This window comes from Protomyctophum bolini, assembly GCF_963924005.1.
Source record: "Protomyctophum bolini genome assembly, chromosome: 14".
Lineage (NCBI taxonomy): Eukaryota > Metazoa > Chordata > Actinopteri > Myctophiformes > Myctophidae > Protomyctophum > Protomyctophum bolini.
Genome location: NC_137875.1, coordinates 39,435,274 through 39,454,752, shown reverse-complemented (window position 1 = coordinate 39,454,752; position 19,479 = coordinate 39,435,274). Strand labels below are relative to the sequence as shown.

Below are 19,479 nucleotides of genomic sequence, written 5' to 3'. Positions count from 1 at the left end.
CTAATAATTTAGCGATCGCTGTCTGTCTGTCTGTCCACTTCCGGGTGCATGTTGAGACGGCTTCCGGGTCACCAGTGAAATGCATGTTGGGAAAGACACAGATTAATACTGGGACAGACTTTTCCGCGTAACAGACCCACACGGGTCAGTAATGTGATCTATTGCATGGCATTACCCACACTGAACATCATTTTGTGTTCATATATTCAGAAGGACTAGTACACGTAATGCACTGGAAAGTGTCAGATGTTCACATGTCCTGTCCTCCCACAATATATGAACAGAATGAAGGTTAAAAAGTTTGAAGTTGACTTTTAATATACAGATAAGTGGCCAGGTGAAATTACGATAATGGCTTGTAGAAATGTAGCCTACTGACTTTAGCATAAACGCTTTGAAAACACGACCACAAAATATTGGTGGCACTCTCAACTGTGTGTGAAGTACTTCTACGGGCCGACAGTGTGGAACAAACTCCCCACTGTACCTTCGACAAGCAGCCTCTGTAGACATTTTTAAAGCACAGCTCAAGACCCACTTCTTCACTCTTTTAATTGATCTTTTAAATGTTTTGTTATTCATGTCCTCATAATAGCATTACTGCCATTACCTTTAATGTTTTATGCCTTGCTTTTCTTTTCTTTCTTTCTCCATTTCTCTGTAAAGCACTTTGAGCCGCATTTCATGTCATGAAAGGTGCTATACAAATAAAGTATTATTATTATTATTATTATTATAGAAGATACACACATTTCAGATACACAGCCTCAAACACTCACAGAAATAAGAAAATAAATGTATCTTGGTTATAAATGTCAAGGAAAGTTAAAACTAAACACTCACAGGTAAACTTTTACAGTTAAACTGAGGATGTCACTTTGTGCATTCCAGGACAAGCTAGCAACACAGTCTAAGCAAGAGCAGGAGAAGTTCATGAGAGACATCCAAAGGTTCAACAGTGACTTCAGTCTGCATGGACAAAGAGAGACAACCTTTGAGAGCCAGACACACTCTGAGGTGTTGGACCTGGAGAAAGAGGTGGACTCTTTATACAGAGGTGAGAACCCAGGGCTCCTAACTGAAGGGGTTTGTCTCTCAAGGGAAGGGTTACATGGTCTTGTCATTTTATCGATTCTTGGAATGCAACAGGACATTCAAACGATTGGTGCTTACCTGACAAAGGGTCACATACGTTGGTCCGATGTACTAGTCCAACACGTGCTTGGCTGGTTAAGACTGACTCCTGGCTTCCCTGTGCGGTTAGTAGGCATGTAACAATATATCGTATATCGCTATTAATCCTGACGATATGAATCGATTCGAATTGATTAATTGAAATAAAAAAATCTAAACTTTTTTTCATTTTGCGGGGGGGGGGGGGCGGGGGGGGGGGGGGGGGGGGGCTATTGTGATGTGAAATGTGAGCTTTAGTCATATTCCATCATATTCAAGTGCTTTTGGAGAGAAATGATAGTCACTTTCAGTAGTAGAGCACTGTAGAGGGGAGCTGTGTGTGTCAGTGACTGTAGAGGGGTGTGTGTCTGTGACTGTAGAGGGGAGCTGTGTGTGTCTGTGACTGTAGAGGGGAGCTGTGTGTGTCTGTGACTGTAGAGGGGTGTGTGTCTGTGACTGTAGAGGGGAGCTGTGTGTGTCTGTGACTGTAGAGGGGAGCTGTGTGTGTCTGTGACTGTAGAGGGGTGTGTGTCTGTGACTGTAGAGGGGAGCTGTGTGTGTCTGTGACTGTAGAGGGGAGCTGTGTGTGTCTGTGACTGTCCCCTTCTCCATCCTCCTCCGTCCTCTCCCTCGTCTTCCCCTGCATTTTAGAGATGGAGCTGATGAGTCAGAGCAACCGTTATATGAATACCATTGAGGAGGAGAAGAGAGCTCTCCAGCTTGAACTACAGGGTCTGGAAAACATCAAGAAAGGTAAACACTACAACAGAGATTGAAATCGCAACCGTATAATATACACTAGAGTAGAGAGAAAAAGACAACAGTATGTGATTGTGACTGGCTGTTATTTCCCTTCTATTATCCCTTGTTTGAGGAGATACTTGATGATATACTGATATATATTTTATTTTTATTTTTATGTTTTTGCTTATTTCTATTCTGTTTTTGTTTTGACCAAATACTTGGTGTAGCTTCTGTGTGAGAGAAGTGAACGTGATATCGTTTATTTATGTTCTTGGTGTCTTATAATCCCGTATAAAGGGATGGGTCTTAACGACAAGACACGGAAATAAAGATTCATTCATTCATACTGTATCTATCTAGTATTTCCACTGTGCAAGTTGTAGAAGTTACTGGCGATGATTTGGTTGTGAGATGTGGAGACGGACCCAAATGTGTGTTTTTGAAAATGAATGTGCTCCGGAACGTTTGTATGTTATGTCAGTGAGTTTATTGTGTGCGTGTGTGTGTGTGTGTGTGTGTGTGTGTGTGTGTGTGTGTGTGTGTGTGTGTGTGTGTGTGTGTGTGTGTGTGTGTGTGCGCGTGCGCGCCTGCCCTGACTGCAGACCTGTACAGTCAGCTGAGAGAAGCCGAGGCAATGACAGAATCTCTGAGAATGGAGAGCGTGATGGTCAGCCAGAAACACCTCACTGACAGCACCTGTCTGAGGTGAGCATCATCCCACTGCACATGGACACGCACACACATTCTGTTGTCGGTTCTGAATACGAGACCACATTCAACGCATTTAGAAGACATGGCGAGGACAATCAATCACGATGCTTCTTTGGAGCATTCAGATTATGTGTTACGTTTAGCTGAAATTGTTGTTTAATTAGTAAAAGACAATGCTGGTTTGTGCATATATGCTGTACAGATTCACAGAAATCATTCTGACTAATCTCCATTTTAATAGTTCATCTCAATGGGGTGGTTGTACTCTGTGAATGTGAATGCAGTGGGAAAACAGCCAGAGAGAGGAAACTGAAACTTAAAGAGGAGATATCACGCTGTAACAACACATGCGTGGTACAATGTTTCATTTGGCCCATTATAATCCAAGTTGTTATTTATATGTACAATAGAGAAGGGACTTCCCACTGTCAGGAATCCAATCATCCCGTGAGAAGTGCTGAATAGACCGGGGCACCCCCTCCCCCTTATCAATTTCTCTTTCTCTTTCCCACCATTCTGGCAAGAGTCCGGATCTGGAAGTGTAAATAACCAAGCATTAAGGCCATTTACTTTAATTGAGGCTTTGATCTGTTTTGCCCGCTTCATTCATTCAACACTGCAACTAAAAGAAAAGTGTGAGTATATAAGCCTAAAAGTGATTGATGCTATAGGGAAACTTTTAAGGGAGAATAAACGAGGGTACGTGGGGGAGTCACATCCGTGCCGCATCTGCGTACAACTTCTTACCAATAAATACGTTTCAGTTAACTTAAAACTTAAACATTTGGGCTGAAAATGAAACCTTTATTTCCTTGGTAAAACGCGTAACATACTGTCCGTAAGTGGGACCTAAGCCAACACAAACAATGGGATGGAAAAGGTCATTTACTGTAGCTCTCCCAACACTACCTATATAGTAACAACATATGACAACCAAAGAAAACAAACGTTTAACAAGTCATTCAGTTGGCGGCAGACGGATATAAAAACACCTTTTCAGGGTCAGCAACTGCACTTTTTTGACCGGAAGTTTTTGACTTTTTCCAAAGTGAACAATGATAGTCATGATGAGGTTATAGGTGTAGTCTTCTTCTTGTTGGAAGCTATGTGCCTGCGTTCTTTCCATTCTAAAGCGAGAAGCTGAGGAGCGATCATGTTTAAGCTTTCCTACTGGATGAGTGTCACCCCGGCTCTCCCCACACACACACACACACACACACACACACACACACACACACACACACACACACACACACACACACACACACACACACACACACACACACACACACACACACACACACACACACAGTAACACACACTCTTCCTTTATTTAATTAAGGATCGGAGATCAATATACTGTATAGTCCCAGGAAGGAAACGAGGTGGTCGTTCTTACATTGCCCCCGTTACTACCTCTGACAACCCCTGACCCACCCCACTCTATTAGCCAAGATTTACTATAAGGTCAGCTAGCCCCCTGCATCTTTTCATAAATAAACTGACATGCAAAACAGTCCATCCAGGCGACCATTATTCCTTGCGCTCTCTCTCCTGTTCCTCGTTCCTTGTCAGGTTTCTCTCTCCCCCCGTTCATCTCCTTGTTTTCTTCCCCTGTCTCTAAACGTCTCTCCCCTCCCCGCACCTCCTCTTGTCTTAACCCATTTTGGCCTGACATCGAAATTAAAAAGTCTTCAAAATCCTGACAGTTTTTCTGAAAAACCTTGTGTTTTCTGCATCAGTGGTGCTCAATATTCCATGTCAAGGACCCCGACGTCTTTATGTAAGAGGCCACTGAAAAATAAATTGCGCCACGTTTTTCACGGGTTTTTCAAAAACAAGCTCGTAGCGCGCCACCGAGTGAGCTTGTAGATCTGCTATTTTTTCCAATAGCTAAATTACAACATAATGTTTAAAACGCCAAAAGGGGGGTTCCCGCCCAAGATGGGTTAAATCATGTGTGCGCTAAGCATGTCCTGTTCATCCACAAATGCCCTCCATTACCCACAGACTGATTAGCCCCGGGAAGTGCTGAGGATGTCGCTTTGGAGAGAGAGACCCCTCGCGCTCACTATTATGACCATCCATCCTGAACTGAAACCATCAATCAGGTCTTCAATCACCGCTGCCTCCCCTTTTAAAACGTATATTTAAGTCCCCACTTATTGATCGCTGGAAATTGAGCGCGTGTCAATTTGAACGAGTGTACCGGAGTCTTTTAAAATGTGTTAACAGTGCAGAACTGCTGTATGCGATTCACTGTCATATACTGTACAGCGGGGGATGTGCCAGGCAAACACTGCATGTACTGTATATATGAAAAGATTATAAATATGCCTGGCACATTTATGTCATCATTAAAGCACCCTTTTACATGGAATTATCTTTTGACCGTGTAATTCTAAACCACCAAAATTAGCTGGCAGTAATTTGTAAGAGGCCTGTCCTGAGATCTACGCATTATAGCAAGCTTTGAAAAGCCTGGTGGAGTATCATTGTATTTGTCTGTGAGTCCCATATATCTCCCATCCCTATCTTAAGTGTCGGTTCATATTTGAGTATTTCATTTCATTTCATTCTTATTTAGCATATAACACAATGCATATATAGGTCTTATCTTATATAGAGTAAAAAATATCTAGTCCTTTTTTCCTCTCGCACTACCAATTCTTGACCTTACAAACGGGGGAGCCCTTAAGCAGTTAAGTTCGTTGTTTACATTCATTCCAATCCTGTTTGAAGAATTACTGGGCGTAGAAGCTTCTATTCTATAGAGATCTCATGCTTTGCGGTCATGTCTGCCCTGGTGGTGCAGTCTGTTCTGTCTCTGTTCTTGTGTATATGTTGCTTGGCTCCCATGGTGGATATCACTGAACATGTCTGCCCTCGTGGTGCAGTTCAGTTGCTTACATGAAGTAGAGCTATTTTGTATCGTGCTACTTAATAGTTCCTGGTAGGTCTGCTATTTTTTTTTTAAATCAAAGAACGACTGACATAGAAACATATAGCTTTTTCAGAAAACTGTCAGGATGTAGAAGACATTTTTTAGGATCTGATCTCAGGTCAGAACGGGTTAAAGACGTTCAGCTCTTTCTAAAGACGTTCGACGTTCAACCTCATGTTTATTTTCCCTCTTTTACAGCAGTGCAGGTTCTCGACCTTTTCAGTGCCAAAATAATCATATAATCATGTTTGCACACAGTGCGTGTGCGTGGCTATGGGTAATCCCCCCAAACCACTATAGTACCGATCAGTGCCACATTTCTTCTGCACACTGCCAGTAACTAGGACAAGGAAGTATTATTTCTAAACATATTGTGTTTTATACTTTTTGAAATTGAACTCTTTAAAACTGTTATTTCATACTGGAAGTCACTGGCGGTCGATATGTATACCGGTATGTATATATATACTCTGCCCATCCGTCCGTCCGTATTTCAAGAACTGTCTGACCAATCAACTTCAAACTCGCCGCAGGTGTTGCCGCCGACCCGAGGGATCGAGTGCCGTGCCACGACGTCGAGTCGGTCGTTATAGGCGGTTAATTGTCCAGACTCCAGAACACCCGATCCAGGTTAAATGTTGTAACCAAACTAATTGTAACCAAGTTTGGTTACAATTTGGAGGTTTATGTTTGGGAGACGAGACAGGCAGCTAGTGGTTTGGTGATCTGGGCTTTTGGGAAATGAGAGCAGCTATAGGCCACTTATATAACCGAGCTCCCACACCTGTGCGTGGCCAGGGAACAACCTGCCATTCAATCAGGCTTGATTGGGTTAGATGAGCCTCTCCATGAGCCTTTTGACAACTACACCCCGCGGAGATGAATTGACGTTCAGAATTTTGCATAGCGTACGGCCAGCCAGCCACACATTCAAAGTAATAAGTGACATACAGTAAAGGTTGGCTTGATTTTCCAGACTGAAGAGGGAGCTGGAGATTCATAAGGACGGAGAGCTCCAGCTTCTGCGGGAGGCACTCGGCTCAGAGGTACAGTTCCTGCAGACGGTAAGAGGCTGGTTTCACGGCATGTAAACAGAAACTCCCATACCGTACGTAGTGTACATACTGAACAGTAATAGTCCACAGACACTATACACAGCGTATACTGATGTACACACACACACACACACGCGCGCGCGCAGTCGCGCACGCACATATATTTAGCTTATTAAATAACTTATTGATAATAACTTATCAGCCCTTATTCACTGTTACAGTCTCAAAGGGCTTTATCCAATGTTGACCTCATATCAGATTCTAAAAATGTCTTCTACATTCTGACATTTTTCTGAAAAAGCTATGCCAGTCGTTCTTCGATTTTTCAAAAATAGCAGACCTACAAGCTTGAGCTTGTAGATCTGCTATTTTTCAATAGCTAAAGCATAACATAATGCTAATACCAAAAGGGGTTCCCGCCCCAAAATGTGTTATAGACCCACATGGAAGTGGAACACTTTTGTTGATGCCTTCTAAATCAGTAGTTCTCACACTTTCAAGATTAAAAAAAAAAAAGTTCAAAAATAGCAGATGCTTTAAGGGCTTCTTTTTTTTTAAATAGCCAACGCTAAAATCTAAAATTACACAGATGCTGTCCCGGGTTTTAAATGGGTTAACTCATTTGGAGTGCACATTTGACAGAAAAGTATTATTTTTGCTTTGGTGTAATGGGTTTATTATCCTTTTTTTGTTTGTTGCCCCTATAGAAACTAGACGGCCAGAAGAGACAGTAGTGTGATGATGCTGGACGTGCCTACACTGATATATCTTATTACTATCAATCCAAATGTTTTGATCCAAATGTTTGAACATTAATTAATCAAAGTGTTTACACACGTTCACGGTCTTGTTTGTTACTCAGAGAGTGAGAGAGAGAGTGCTCTGTGGGCCTAATAATCCCTCAATAGGTCAAATTCCCAAAGAAAGTGATTGTATGGTGACCTCTAGTGGATTGTTTCAGCATTGTTATATAGTCAAATAAAGGCATGATTATACATGTTATGTTCACTGTGTGCAAAATATAAAATGTTCCAATATCAATCATTCTGCAGTTGCTGTTGGTATACTGTATGCGTTAGTGTTTGACCATATCAATATGTCTGCTATGTATAATTTAAATTATTCAACATTAAAGACAATACTTCTCCTAATTGTTTCTCATGGTGTTGTTTGTCTTCTAATCTACTGTACCACCTACTTGGTACTGTACATCTGTAACATTACCACTCATGTAATCCTGCAGACCACTGTCTAAAGGTCACTGATACAATAGCCATTCTGCAAGCTCACAACAACACATTGCATTGTGAAGCGTATAGTGAGGTTCTATCTGCCTTTTTTTTTAAAACCCATTTTGGACTGAGGTCGATTAAAAAAAAAGGCTTCTAAATCCTAACATTTTTCTGAAAAACCCATGTTTCTATGTCAGTGGTGGTGCTCAACCTTTTTCATGTCAAGGACCCCCAGAATTATCTCTATTGGGCCACGGACCCCCATCTCAAAATATGTAGTTCCAGGGACCCCCCCCCCCCCCAGAAGCCAATATTTTAGTAAAAAATGTTCGCTCTGAAATATATATTCAAAGATTTGCGCCACATTTTCACGACTTTTCTAAAATAGCAGACCTACAAGCTCGTAGCGCGCCACAGAGCTTGTAGATCTGCTATTTTTCAATAGCTAAAGTAGAGCAGAAGGCTTAAAACACCAAAAGGGGTTCCCACCCAAAACGGATTAATCTTTTGAAAATAATGAAAACATGTTTTGTATGAAAAAATGAGCCATAACCCAGAAATGGTTCACGTTCACGTCTCATTGATTGGGGACCATGGGCTTGCGGCGGCGGTCATTACCATAATTGATGATGAGTGTAGTCATGGCAGCGTCATTCTCCGTCTCATTTTTGCCTCTGATAAGAGACTGCTTATGGATTGCTTTGGGATGTCAATACTCAATACCGTAACTGCTGAGCTCCTGAAATGCCATTTGACTCTTTGATCCCTACCAGCGACCTGCTGTTTTGGTCAGCAAGCTAATCAGACAACATTCCATCTTGGTAAGTATAGTGGCTATTGGCTAACTACCACTAACACAGTGCGTGCGTGCGTGCGTGCGTGCCCATTTTGTATCAATGACATGCAAACTGCTCCATCTATGACTGGTATTGTGAAACCAATCATTTTAGAGTATACTACGTCTAGTGTCAAATTCCCATATGAAGGCTTAATCGCCGAAACGTTGGTCTTAATCTGCGTTTATATGTTTATATATATTCTCAGTGCAAGATCAGTGGTTCTCAAACTTTCTTTACTGTACCCCCACTACAAAATGTTTTCAGCAATATACCCCCTTCAACAGCACAGAATATTCTTCTGGATACCTTCAGAATTTTGTTTTTTTTGTTTCATTTATTGGCATGTGGCTAATATAGATTGGCTGTTGGTTGTATTGACAATATATTGCATGAACTTTAAAAGATTGTTAGTTAAAACGTGTTAGTTATAGTGTATGTATGTTAGTTTCCAAATGTATCAGATCTCAGGACTGTGGGTTAAATTTCTCAGACAAAATAAAGAAAAGACAAATTAGGAACTTTTCTGAGTTTCACCAACGTACCCCTATTGGGACTATAGTACCCCCACGTAATAAAGACGTGACATACAGTAGAGTCCACTGTAGCTTGTAGCTCTGTTGTCTACCGAGTAGAAAACAGAGCTACAAGCTACAGGCTTATCGTGTCCTCGGTTTGAAAGTGTGCCTTTTTCTCTGTCGCGATCATGCGCATACAAGACAGGCGTGCGTTGCTCCAGCGACACCCTGTTCCTTCAGCTCAGCGATAAATGTCTGAATGGTGGAGTGGTTATTGCTGCTCTGGGATGTCAGACAGTCCTGCGGAAAGTATGCCGTCGGACCCCCTGAGACCTCGATGGATGATTCTAGAGAAGGAGGGAATGAGAAAGAGAGAGATAGAGAGAGAGTGATGGGAGACAGGGAGCGAGAATCAAATTCCACTTGAAGCTCATTATGATGCAGCATATAAAACATGAAGTTCAATGCATTTTCGGGTTGAGGTCAATATGGAATATATTCCATTGAAAAAGTAAGATACGAGACAAGTCAATACAACACTGTCAGATAATAGAAAGGTCTAGGAACAATCTGGTTCTTATCTGTATACCATAAAGAAACACAGTACCTGGTATCTATAGCTTCTGCTATAACCTCAACAGTCATATAGATGCAAGGGGAAAAACAAAAAGAAATAAGAGATTTTTACCGATGCATTCCACGAGTCTGTTCCCTCCTATGTACGCAGTCTGCCAGGAAAAACGACTGTCCTTGCCACACCTCTCATACAATCGGCTTCTTCTGAGGAATTTAAAGTCAAAGCCCTGTGGAAGTATATACACGGAGAAATGAATGAAAGTCCGGTGGCAACGCCTATCCAATGAATAAGTAAGTGTCAATATCTAAAAGCCTGGTGTGTTTTGTTTGCTCGTTTTTCATTAAAGAACGTCGTGAACGTTGTTTTATTTGCAGGACATACTTTGTTGCACATAGGTTTGCAGTAGCGATAAGCGTTGACTGTGACACATGCCAGTCCACCGTTATCGGGCACCACTGGGTCAGGGCACCTGCTGGTCGGGTCGTCTTGGCACGCTGATAGGTTGAGGAGAGATACTGCAATTAAACATTCATCGTTTCTCGATTTCATTGTATGATCATTAATATGAGAAGAATATCAGACATCGATGCATAATAGAGAATGGTTGTCTCTAATCCGTTATATTAAAATTGGCTAATGGGAGGACGGGCATGTTATAGCCTCTGAACCTATAAAGTTGTTGTCCGAAAGCAAAGTCATTTTCAACTATATAAATAATATGGTAATTCTTTAACTGTATAAAGTAGCCTACGCTGCTGCCTTACTACTGTAGATACTGTAGGCTATACACAAGTCTACCCACAGCACATTGTGCAAGATCCATCTATATATAACAATATATGGAGAAGTCCACGAACAAACTAAAGCAGATCAACAAAAAAACACTGATAGCTGAAAATGAACAGATCCAATGTTTACTTGGTCTGATTTTCACATGTGCAATATATAGGCCATGGGCAAGTGCAATACTATAGAATATAATCCCCCGTCACTCGGGGAGTCGTATGGTAACTAGTACGTCTAAGTCTGAGTACTTCTTCCACCACTGAACTGATCCAACATTGGATGAATTAATGTGAATCACGCATGGATGTTTGTGATACAGCTTAATTGGCAACCACTTGTTGCACAGAGCAACCGTCTAACTGTGTAATATTATCCACTATCCAGCCATCAACAACAACAGGCATCCCCCAGGGGTCTACTCTATCTATACTATACCGGTAACAAGACAACTCACCCCGTTTCTGTTTTCCTCCCAGAGTTTTCCCCCAGTGAGGGGTGGGAGAGGCTGGACAGCACAGCAGACGGCTGGACTTTGAATTTCTCTAACTATAAACTTTCATGACAGCAGACAGACAGCCTATAAGTACAAACAGTGAAGTCTGTTCACAGAAGTTGTTGTAGGATATGTGGGGATTATCTGACGAGGTACCATTTGAGTGGGCAAAACCTTATACATATAGGCTACTAAATAATACTAAATTGTTTATAGGGTCAATATAAGTAAAATAATATAGCCTTTCCACAGGAGTATCTTTTTATATTTTTCCAAAAAAGAATACAAACAGCCAACAGCATTATTCAAAGTTATCCCCCTCACTGGGGAACATTCCGGGAGGAAAAACTAGCCACGCACCGGGGTGAGTTGTCATATATTGTCAGTATTCATACTACCACCCGCCCCACCACCACCAACCCCATCGTGTACACGAATTGCCTTTGCCTAAAATAGCCAATCCTCAAGCTCACAACACGCTTTGTGCCACGCCAGTGGTTCTAATTAACCCATTTGAGGCTGTTATTTGAGACACACATACAGTACAGTACAGTACAGGTATTTAACCCATTTTGGACTGAGGTCGATTAAGAAAAAGCTAGGCTTCTAAATCCTAATAGTTTTCTGAAAAACCCATGTTTCTATGTCAGTGGTGCTCAACCTTTGTTCATGTCAAGGACCCCCAGAATTATCTATATTGGGCCACGGACCCCCCCATCTGAAAATATGTAGTTCCGGGGACCCCCCCCCCCAGAAGCCAATATTTTAGTTAAAAATGTTCGCTCTGAAATATACATTTTGCGCCACATTTTCACGACTTTTCAAAAAATAGCAGACCTACAAGCTCGTAGGTCTGCTATTTTTTCAATTAGCTAAAGTATAACATCATGCTTAGAACACCAAAAGGAGTTCCCGGCCAAGAATGGGTTTAAGATTTGGATTTGCAAACAACATACAGGACTATATTTGCGTCAGCATTGTGTTTCGTGAGGCAGGCAGATCATATACAGTTATACCTATATGGTTATGTATTGCTTTTGCATTTATAGGTTTCCGTGGCACATTTACTGTACCTCCCAAAGCGACCTTGAGCTCTGTGCGAGACGGCGCGCCCGTTACATCCGGTGGGTTCTTCACGTCGCAGAAGTAGGTGCCTTCGTCGTCGGACCCCACCTGGAGTAGATGAATGGAGGCGTCGTTCTCGTCGAGGTCTCCGATAAACTGCACCCTTTCTTTGTACCGTGGGGACGGGAAACTCTTCCCATTTCCGTAGTAGAATATCTGCAGGGATGAATCAAATCAAATCTAATCTAATTGTATTCATAGAGCACATTTTCAAAGACCAGGAGGGCCAACCAAAGTGCTGTACATGGAAACATGACACGAGTAACATAGTAAAACAAAATCAAAGCAACACAAAAAGTACACAGGTTAATTAGGTCAAACATTGAAAGCCTGGGAGAAGAAATGGGTTTTGAGTAAAGACTTAAAGGCCTCTAAGGAGGGAGCAGACTTAATATGAGGGGGTAGACAGTTCCAGAGTTTGGTGGCCAGCCACCGAAAAGGCACGGTCACCTCTGGACCTGAGATTGGAATTGGGCACAGTCAGGAGCCGCTGGTCAGCTGACCTCAGGGCCCCTGGATGGGGTGTAAGGGACCATGAGTGACGATAAATACAGGGGGGCCAAACCGTTTAGAGATTTAAAAAAATAAATAATAGAATCTTAAAATCTATTCTAAATTTAACAGGAAGCCATGTGGGGTGAAATTGAGGAGGTGTGAGTAAGTAAGAGAGGTGCTCTTGAGCAAGACACTGAGCCATCAAGTTCCCATTTCTCTCATTTCCAATAGGAACCCAAGTGCAACAAATACAATGTTTGCATTTTCTTTTCTTTTTTCAATCCTAATTATCTTTGTGATAATATCAATGCATGGACATTTTGACAATCCCAGGCTAAACTAGGCTATAACCAAAGTCTATTTGTAAAAAACAATAGAACAACATCAACCACCCCAAGGATGTTCACTCCATGAGTCAGCAACATAGAAATGACAGCAGGAACATTTTTAAATTGCGGGGGAAAAGATTAAAGAGACAATATTAGACAAACAGCCTTACAGAATAGGGAACTGATTCAGATCCATTTGGTCGGAAGGTCCAGGTCACTGCGAGAAGACTACTGACTACTTCTTCTGACTTGAAGGAACATTGAAGTATTCCTGTGGTACCATTCCCCACAATCACTTCTGCTGGTGTACGCACATCGACTGCTGATGCTGGATTTGTGGCTGTTGGGGAAAAAAAAGGAGTACCAGTTGGAGCTGAGCAATACAATTTAAAAGTGATATCATATCACCATATTTTGGACCAAATACACGCACGCACGCACACATACCAATTCTACATTCAACAGTGGATATTAACATATTCTTACCTGCTAGTAGTGAGCACAGACAAATCAGTAATGTTCTCATTATGATGGCTGTGTTGACGTACGAGTCTCTCCAGGGTAACTGAACTGAACAGAGGGAAATATTGCAGACAGGCAGTTTTTATTTACTCTGGTAAGCTAGGCAAAGTTTACATGCATTGACCAACACTGTCCTTTCCCAGATTTTGAAACCTTAAGGTTTTACTGGGCAAAGTTTACAGCATCATTGACCAACACGGTTTCCCAGAACAGGTTTTTACTTTCACTCGAGAGTTTGACAAGATTATTTGATGTACAACTGGAACATTGCTATATGTACAATTTTTTTATCTTCAGCAGCTGTGTTGCCACACTGACCTTGCTCCCCCTCTCTGCGTGTGCGCGTGCGAGCGATATGTTGTGTTATGCTGTATATATTATTGTATTTGTTCAATAATTATTAATATGTGTTTGGTATCTACACTTCCCTCCCTGTTTGTTTGTGTGTGTGTGTGTGTGTGTGTGTGTGTGTGTGTGTGTGTGTGTGTGTGTGTGTGTGTGTGTGTGTGTGTGTGTGTGTGTGTGTGTGTGTGTGTGTGTGTGTGTGTGTGTGTGTACTCCTCTGTACTGAAGGGGGCGCTGGTACCACACGCTGCTGACTATTGAGTTAGTGCCTCTCAGTCTCAGTCATCTTCATGCACACTGGATGTTGCTATACTGATATTGCCGCCATGGGCCTTTTCCATAAGAAAGGCCCAAACACACACACACAGTCACACACACACACACACACACACACACACACACACACACACGGGCACGCACGTGTAGCAGGTATTATAAGATAATTGAATGCATTCCACCAAAGATCCACTCGCATGCTATACTATTTATTGTCACTGTTATTTTGTAATGTTTTGGGAGCTACAATACATGTGTTTTATTTTGAAGTCACTCCTTCCTGCAGTGGCGTCATCTAACCTGCATTTCCTATCTCTTGCTTTGATGCCAGCTGAGAGAAGGAATAAATATGCCAACAGTTTCGGCTGAACTGTGACCTCGAATCCACTCCGTAAACACAACGCAGAGAGGGTCAACAGAGAGTATAGGCCCCAAATCGGCTACACACGCACGCACTTGCACACACACACACACACACACACACACACACACACGCACACCTCACTGAGTCACCCTGGGTGACTCAGTGACTAGTGCCACGAAGTGTGTAAATAATTCACTGTGGATGTTATTCATTATGGATGTCCGACGATGGGGGGGTGCAGACAGTTGAATTATTGAAGCCTTTATGGGAAGAGTGATTGAGCTCATTAACTCAGAGAATTGCTGTCTTATGTTTAACTTCAGGAACAAAGAATATATAGCTTTCAAAATGGACCTATGGCCAGTATCGCGCCGTGAGTTGTCCACTTAACTGAGATTTGTCCTTTCGCACGCTCCAGTTCTGAACGTCTTTGGCATAATATGCCAATCCCTGTGTTTTTCAGGTCTTTCAATTTCACAAAATGGACCTCCTGCATAATATGGAGCGTCATTAATGTCATACCAATGACATTAGGTATGGGGTGGGAGGGTGGGGTGGGGGAAAGTAACCCCTTTTCTTTCTTTCTTTTAACAAAAAATCAAATAAAAAACTTGATCACAAAAAAAAAAAATGTCATACCAATGCTATTACCATATTGAGCTACATTTAGGCTTTGTCAGCTTGTAGATCGGTCATTTCTGATGGCAACACCGTCATACTCCAGCGTATAAATTAGGCTTTATATCGTCACGCTATATACCCACACAGTTCACTTTTAATCTGCCCTATGAATGGCAACGCCTTTATCTGTAGTTCTGGCATTTAGTTAGACTTTTTTTCTACTCAATTCATCAGTATACTCCAGTTGTTGAACTGCATGGTCTCGCATTTTTACTCTGAACACCTCACTAGTTCTTCTGATGGCAATGTTGAGGGCGGCTATTGTCACATATTCAGCCTCCACACTTCCACAGTAGTGGGCAACTTGCATGCAGTATTCCCCCCCCTTCAACATCACCGACAATAAATCTGAATGCAGAATGATATAGATCACATGATATTTTCTCCCCTATGTAGTTGTCATGCTAATTGATTCCTCCCCACACACATCTGTATCACACAAGTCTTTTTCTAATAGTCATTGGAATACAAGCATCGTTACAAATACAAAACAACGCATGTCTCAGCTATAGGTTAAGTGGTTATCACATATCCAATACAGAGAGTGGCATGACATTGCGGTTGAATGCATGTCTAACACACAAATTGACATTTACATTTTGGGTCTCATCACCAATGATGAATGCAGGAATCATAATGACAAGGACATGCCAGACAGCCATTGCATTTGAACTTGATAGCCCATATCGGGAGTCTGAGGAGGGACAGAATAAGAGAAAAATGTATGTTGCTGCTGGAGGGAATATGAGCGGGGGGGAAAATAATCCTACAGCATATGGTTGTCTGGTGCCTCTGTCCTCATTATACTCCCCCCCCCCCCCCCTCCCTCCCCACACACACACCTCTCTCTCTTTATTGTGTTGTGTTCTCCAGCCATCAGAGCGTCAGAGAGGCACTCCTGAAGAACAGAAAGAGAAACATTCTTAGGGCCGATTCATACTCCTATTTTAGAGCAGAATAAAAGTCGGCTCGGCGCTGTAGAGCCTACGATGTGACGTCATTTGAGGTTCGGGGGGGGGGGGGGGGGGGGGGGGTCGGGTATACCGCCCTAACGTCGGCTCTTCGGTGCTACTGAAAATTTCTGACGAGCCGAAATCATTTCGGCACTACAGCGCCGAAACAGCGGTACAATAGAGTAGTATGAATCGGCCCTAAGTTACAAAAAAAAAAGTCAGTCTGTGTTTTCCGGTCTGCCTTCTAAGTGGTCGTGAAACACCAGACCAAACCATGTGTGCCCTGGCCTACAGTCAACAGCTACAGAAACGAACAGGGGAGCCGGCCAAAAACAAAATGGCGGGGGAAAAGTGTGAACTGAGTGGTGCAACTCCCCCCCCCACCTCTCTCTCTCTCTCTCTCTCATTAGCAGGCAACAGTGCAGCACTATCCCTCTCTCTGTTTTCTGGCACAACAGCGCCCCTATACTGGTATACTCATTATACTGGCGCTCATTAACGTCACACAGGTGAACCAACATGTAATAAGAAGAAGAACCAGGTAGCTCCCCCTTCATGCAACCCTATCGGGGATTTGAATGACGCTTCCAGAACACAACGTGGTTGTGGCCGTCGCTTGCTGCCTGCTTTCTACTAACGCTGCAACGCATCGAGAGACAGACAGGCTTACAGGCAGCCCAGAGCATGCAGGCAGAGCGCGCCACGGGATGGTTATATATTTTATAAATAATATATATATTAGGCTACATAAACGCTGCTGACCCTATCACAAGGCATATTATTTACATCATGGTTTTACGATGAGCAGTGCTTTGTAGGAGAAGAGGAAGGCTTGTTCAGGAACTCCATTATATCATACGGTATATGGCTCTGCATCAATGTAATAAACATACTGTATGCGCTGTGAGCCAACGTGAGCCATGATGACATTAGTTTTGCGGATTCACAGTTTTGCCTGTTTACACGGAGAAGGGATAAAACAGCGTTCTCAAAGATCTACAAGGAAGGTGTTTTCACTTTGTTGCATTTTTGTAAATATTCTTTTGTGCATTCTACTATTATGGTACTTACGGTTCTGTCACTATGGTACATCCCACTACCCAGCGGGCTTTGCACTATGCAAGGGCTTTAGCAGACAGTCTATTATATGAATCAATGGCAGTGGCCAGGTTGTTGTTTTACGCTATGTTCAACTGATATAAAGTTTCATATTACAAAGAAGAAGGTTGTCGTTTTTGAGTTATCAATGGTAGCAGAGGATGGCTAACAACATTAACTACAGAGTCCCACCGGCGTTTGAAGAAAAGAAGTCTTATGAGAGCTGGAAAAATGAAGTTGAAATGTGGAAACGTGTCACTGAACTGGATCCGAAGAAACAGGCTTTAGCTGTTGCTCTTTCACTGACGGGACGAGCTAGAGATACAGCGTTGGAAATACCTGCGGACGATTTGAACAAAGATGATGGGATGAAGACACTTGTAGAGGCATTGGATAATGTATTCCTAAAAGAAGAAAAAGACCGGGCTTACGACGCATACACGGACTTTGACAAGACTCGGAGAGAACGTGACGTTTCCATGGCGGATTACATCGTCCATTTCGAGCAGAGGTACAACAAAATGCGAAAATTTGACATGACTCTTCCTGATACTGTTTTAGCATTTAAGTTGTTGGATACAGCCGATCTGGATGTTAAAGATAAGCAGCTTGCTCTTACAGCGTGTTCAACACTTACATTTGCAAGCATGAAGTCAGCTCTAAAAAGGATTTTTGGAGACAAGACTGTGTTATCCACGAGCAGCAGTGGAGGAATTCAAGTGCAACAAGACGAGCATGCTTTGTATGTTGATCAGAGGAAAGACGGTAAATACGGGAGCAAATTCCATCCCCAAACCAACCATGCGAGGGCGCCATTGACTGGCTCAAACCCACTGGACAGGTATGGAAAAAGAACAAAATGTGCTATTTGTCAGAGTACGTTCCACTGGGCTAAGGACTGCCCACACAAAGCTGAGCATGTGAAAATGACGGAAGAAAATTCAGAGGCAGATCAAATTGAAAAGTGCAACATTACTTTGTTTTCTAAAGAGTCAATATCTGATGCTGAAATATTCATGGTGGAGGCCTTGGGTTCAGCTGTAATTGACACTGCATGCACCAGAACAGTCTGTGGTGAAAAATGGTTGGACAGTTACATTCATACACTGAAGAAGAGTGAGAGGAATAAAATGGAAAGTACACAGAGTAGAAGAGCTTTCAAGTTTGGTGATGGTCAAGTTGTTCATTCTACAAAAAAGGTGAAAGTCCCAGCTAAGATAGGCCAAACTAAGTGCCATATAGAGACTGAGGTGGTCCCAGTGGACATTCCTTTACTACTAAGCAAAGCATCACTTAAGAGGGCAAAAGCTGTGCTTGACATTGAGAATGATAAAGCCACAATGTTTCATGAACCTGTGCCCCTTGAAATCACCTCCTCTGGACACTACTGTGTCAGCATAGTGGACAGAGATTGCACAGCCACTTGTGAGAATGAACCCCAAGCTAATGAGGTTCTGGCCATAACAGATGACATGAGTAAAGATGAAAAACACAAAGCCTTGGTGAAACTTCACAAGCAGTTTGGACATGCTTCAGTTGATAAACTTAAAAAATTACTGACTAGTGCTGGAAGTAATGATGATGAGAGCATTACTATTTTGAATGACATTGTAAGCAGCTGCGAAACATGTCTCAGGTACAACAAACCCAAGCCAAAGCCATCAGTTGGTCTACCAATGGCTTCAACCTACAATGAAACTGTGGCATTAGATCTGCATGAGCTAGAACCTAATTTGTGGTACCTTCACATGATTGATCATTTCACCAGGTTCAGTGCTGGTAGTATTGTGACCACAAAAAAATCCAGTGAAATTGTGAGGCACTTTATTCATTCCTGGGTGAGTGTTCATGGAGCCCCGGCAAAACTTTTTTTTGACAACGGAGGAGAATTCAACAATGAGGAAATGAGAGACATGGCAGAGAACTTTAACATTTGAAACCAAAACCACTGCTGCCTACAGTCCATGGAGTAATGGATTGTGTGAAAGGCATAACCAGACCCTTACAGAGATAATGTTAAAGGTGAAGAAAAGCAGTGGATGTGATTGGAAAACAGCCCTAGATTGGGCTCTCATGGCAAAGAATACAATGCAGAATGTACATGGATTTAGTCCATATCAGCTAGTATTTGGGCAAAATCCAAACCTACCTTCTGTGCTAGTTGATAAACCGCCTGCCCTGGAGGGCACTACAATAAGTAAATGGGTAGGACAGCACATTTC

At 42.4% G+C, this 19,479-nt stretch overlaps 1 protein-coding gene across 1 annotated transcript in view; it reads left to right on the top strand.

The window, feature by feature from the left end:
• The window catches only part of LOC308328880 (coiled-coil domain-containing protein 172-like), a gene marked incomplete at both ends in the record, with an annotated part of 10,915 nt that extends 3,554 nt beyond the window's left edge, over positions 1-7,361 (top strand). The window contains 5 exons of the mRNA XM_080782992.1: positions 892-1,057; positions 1,825-1,926; positions 2,520-2,622; positions 6,549-6,636; positions 7,335-7,361. Of these exons, the coding sequence (XP_080639118.1) occupies positions 892-1,057; positions 1,825-1,926; positions 2,520-2,622; positions 6,549-6,636; positions 7,335-7,361 (486 nt within the window). The remainder of the gene's footprint in view (positions 1-891; positions 1,058-1,824; positions 1,927-2,519; positions 2,623-6,548; positions 6,637-7,334) is intronic.
• Between the last annotated feature and the right edge of the window lie 12,118 nt (positions 7,362-19,479).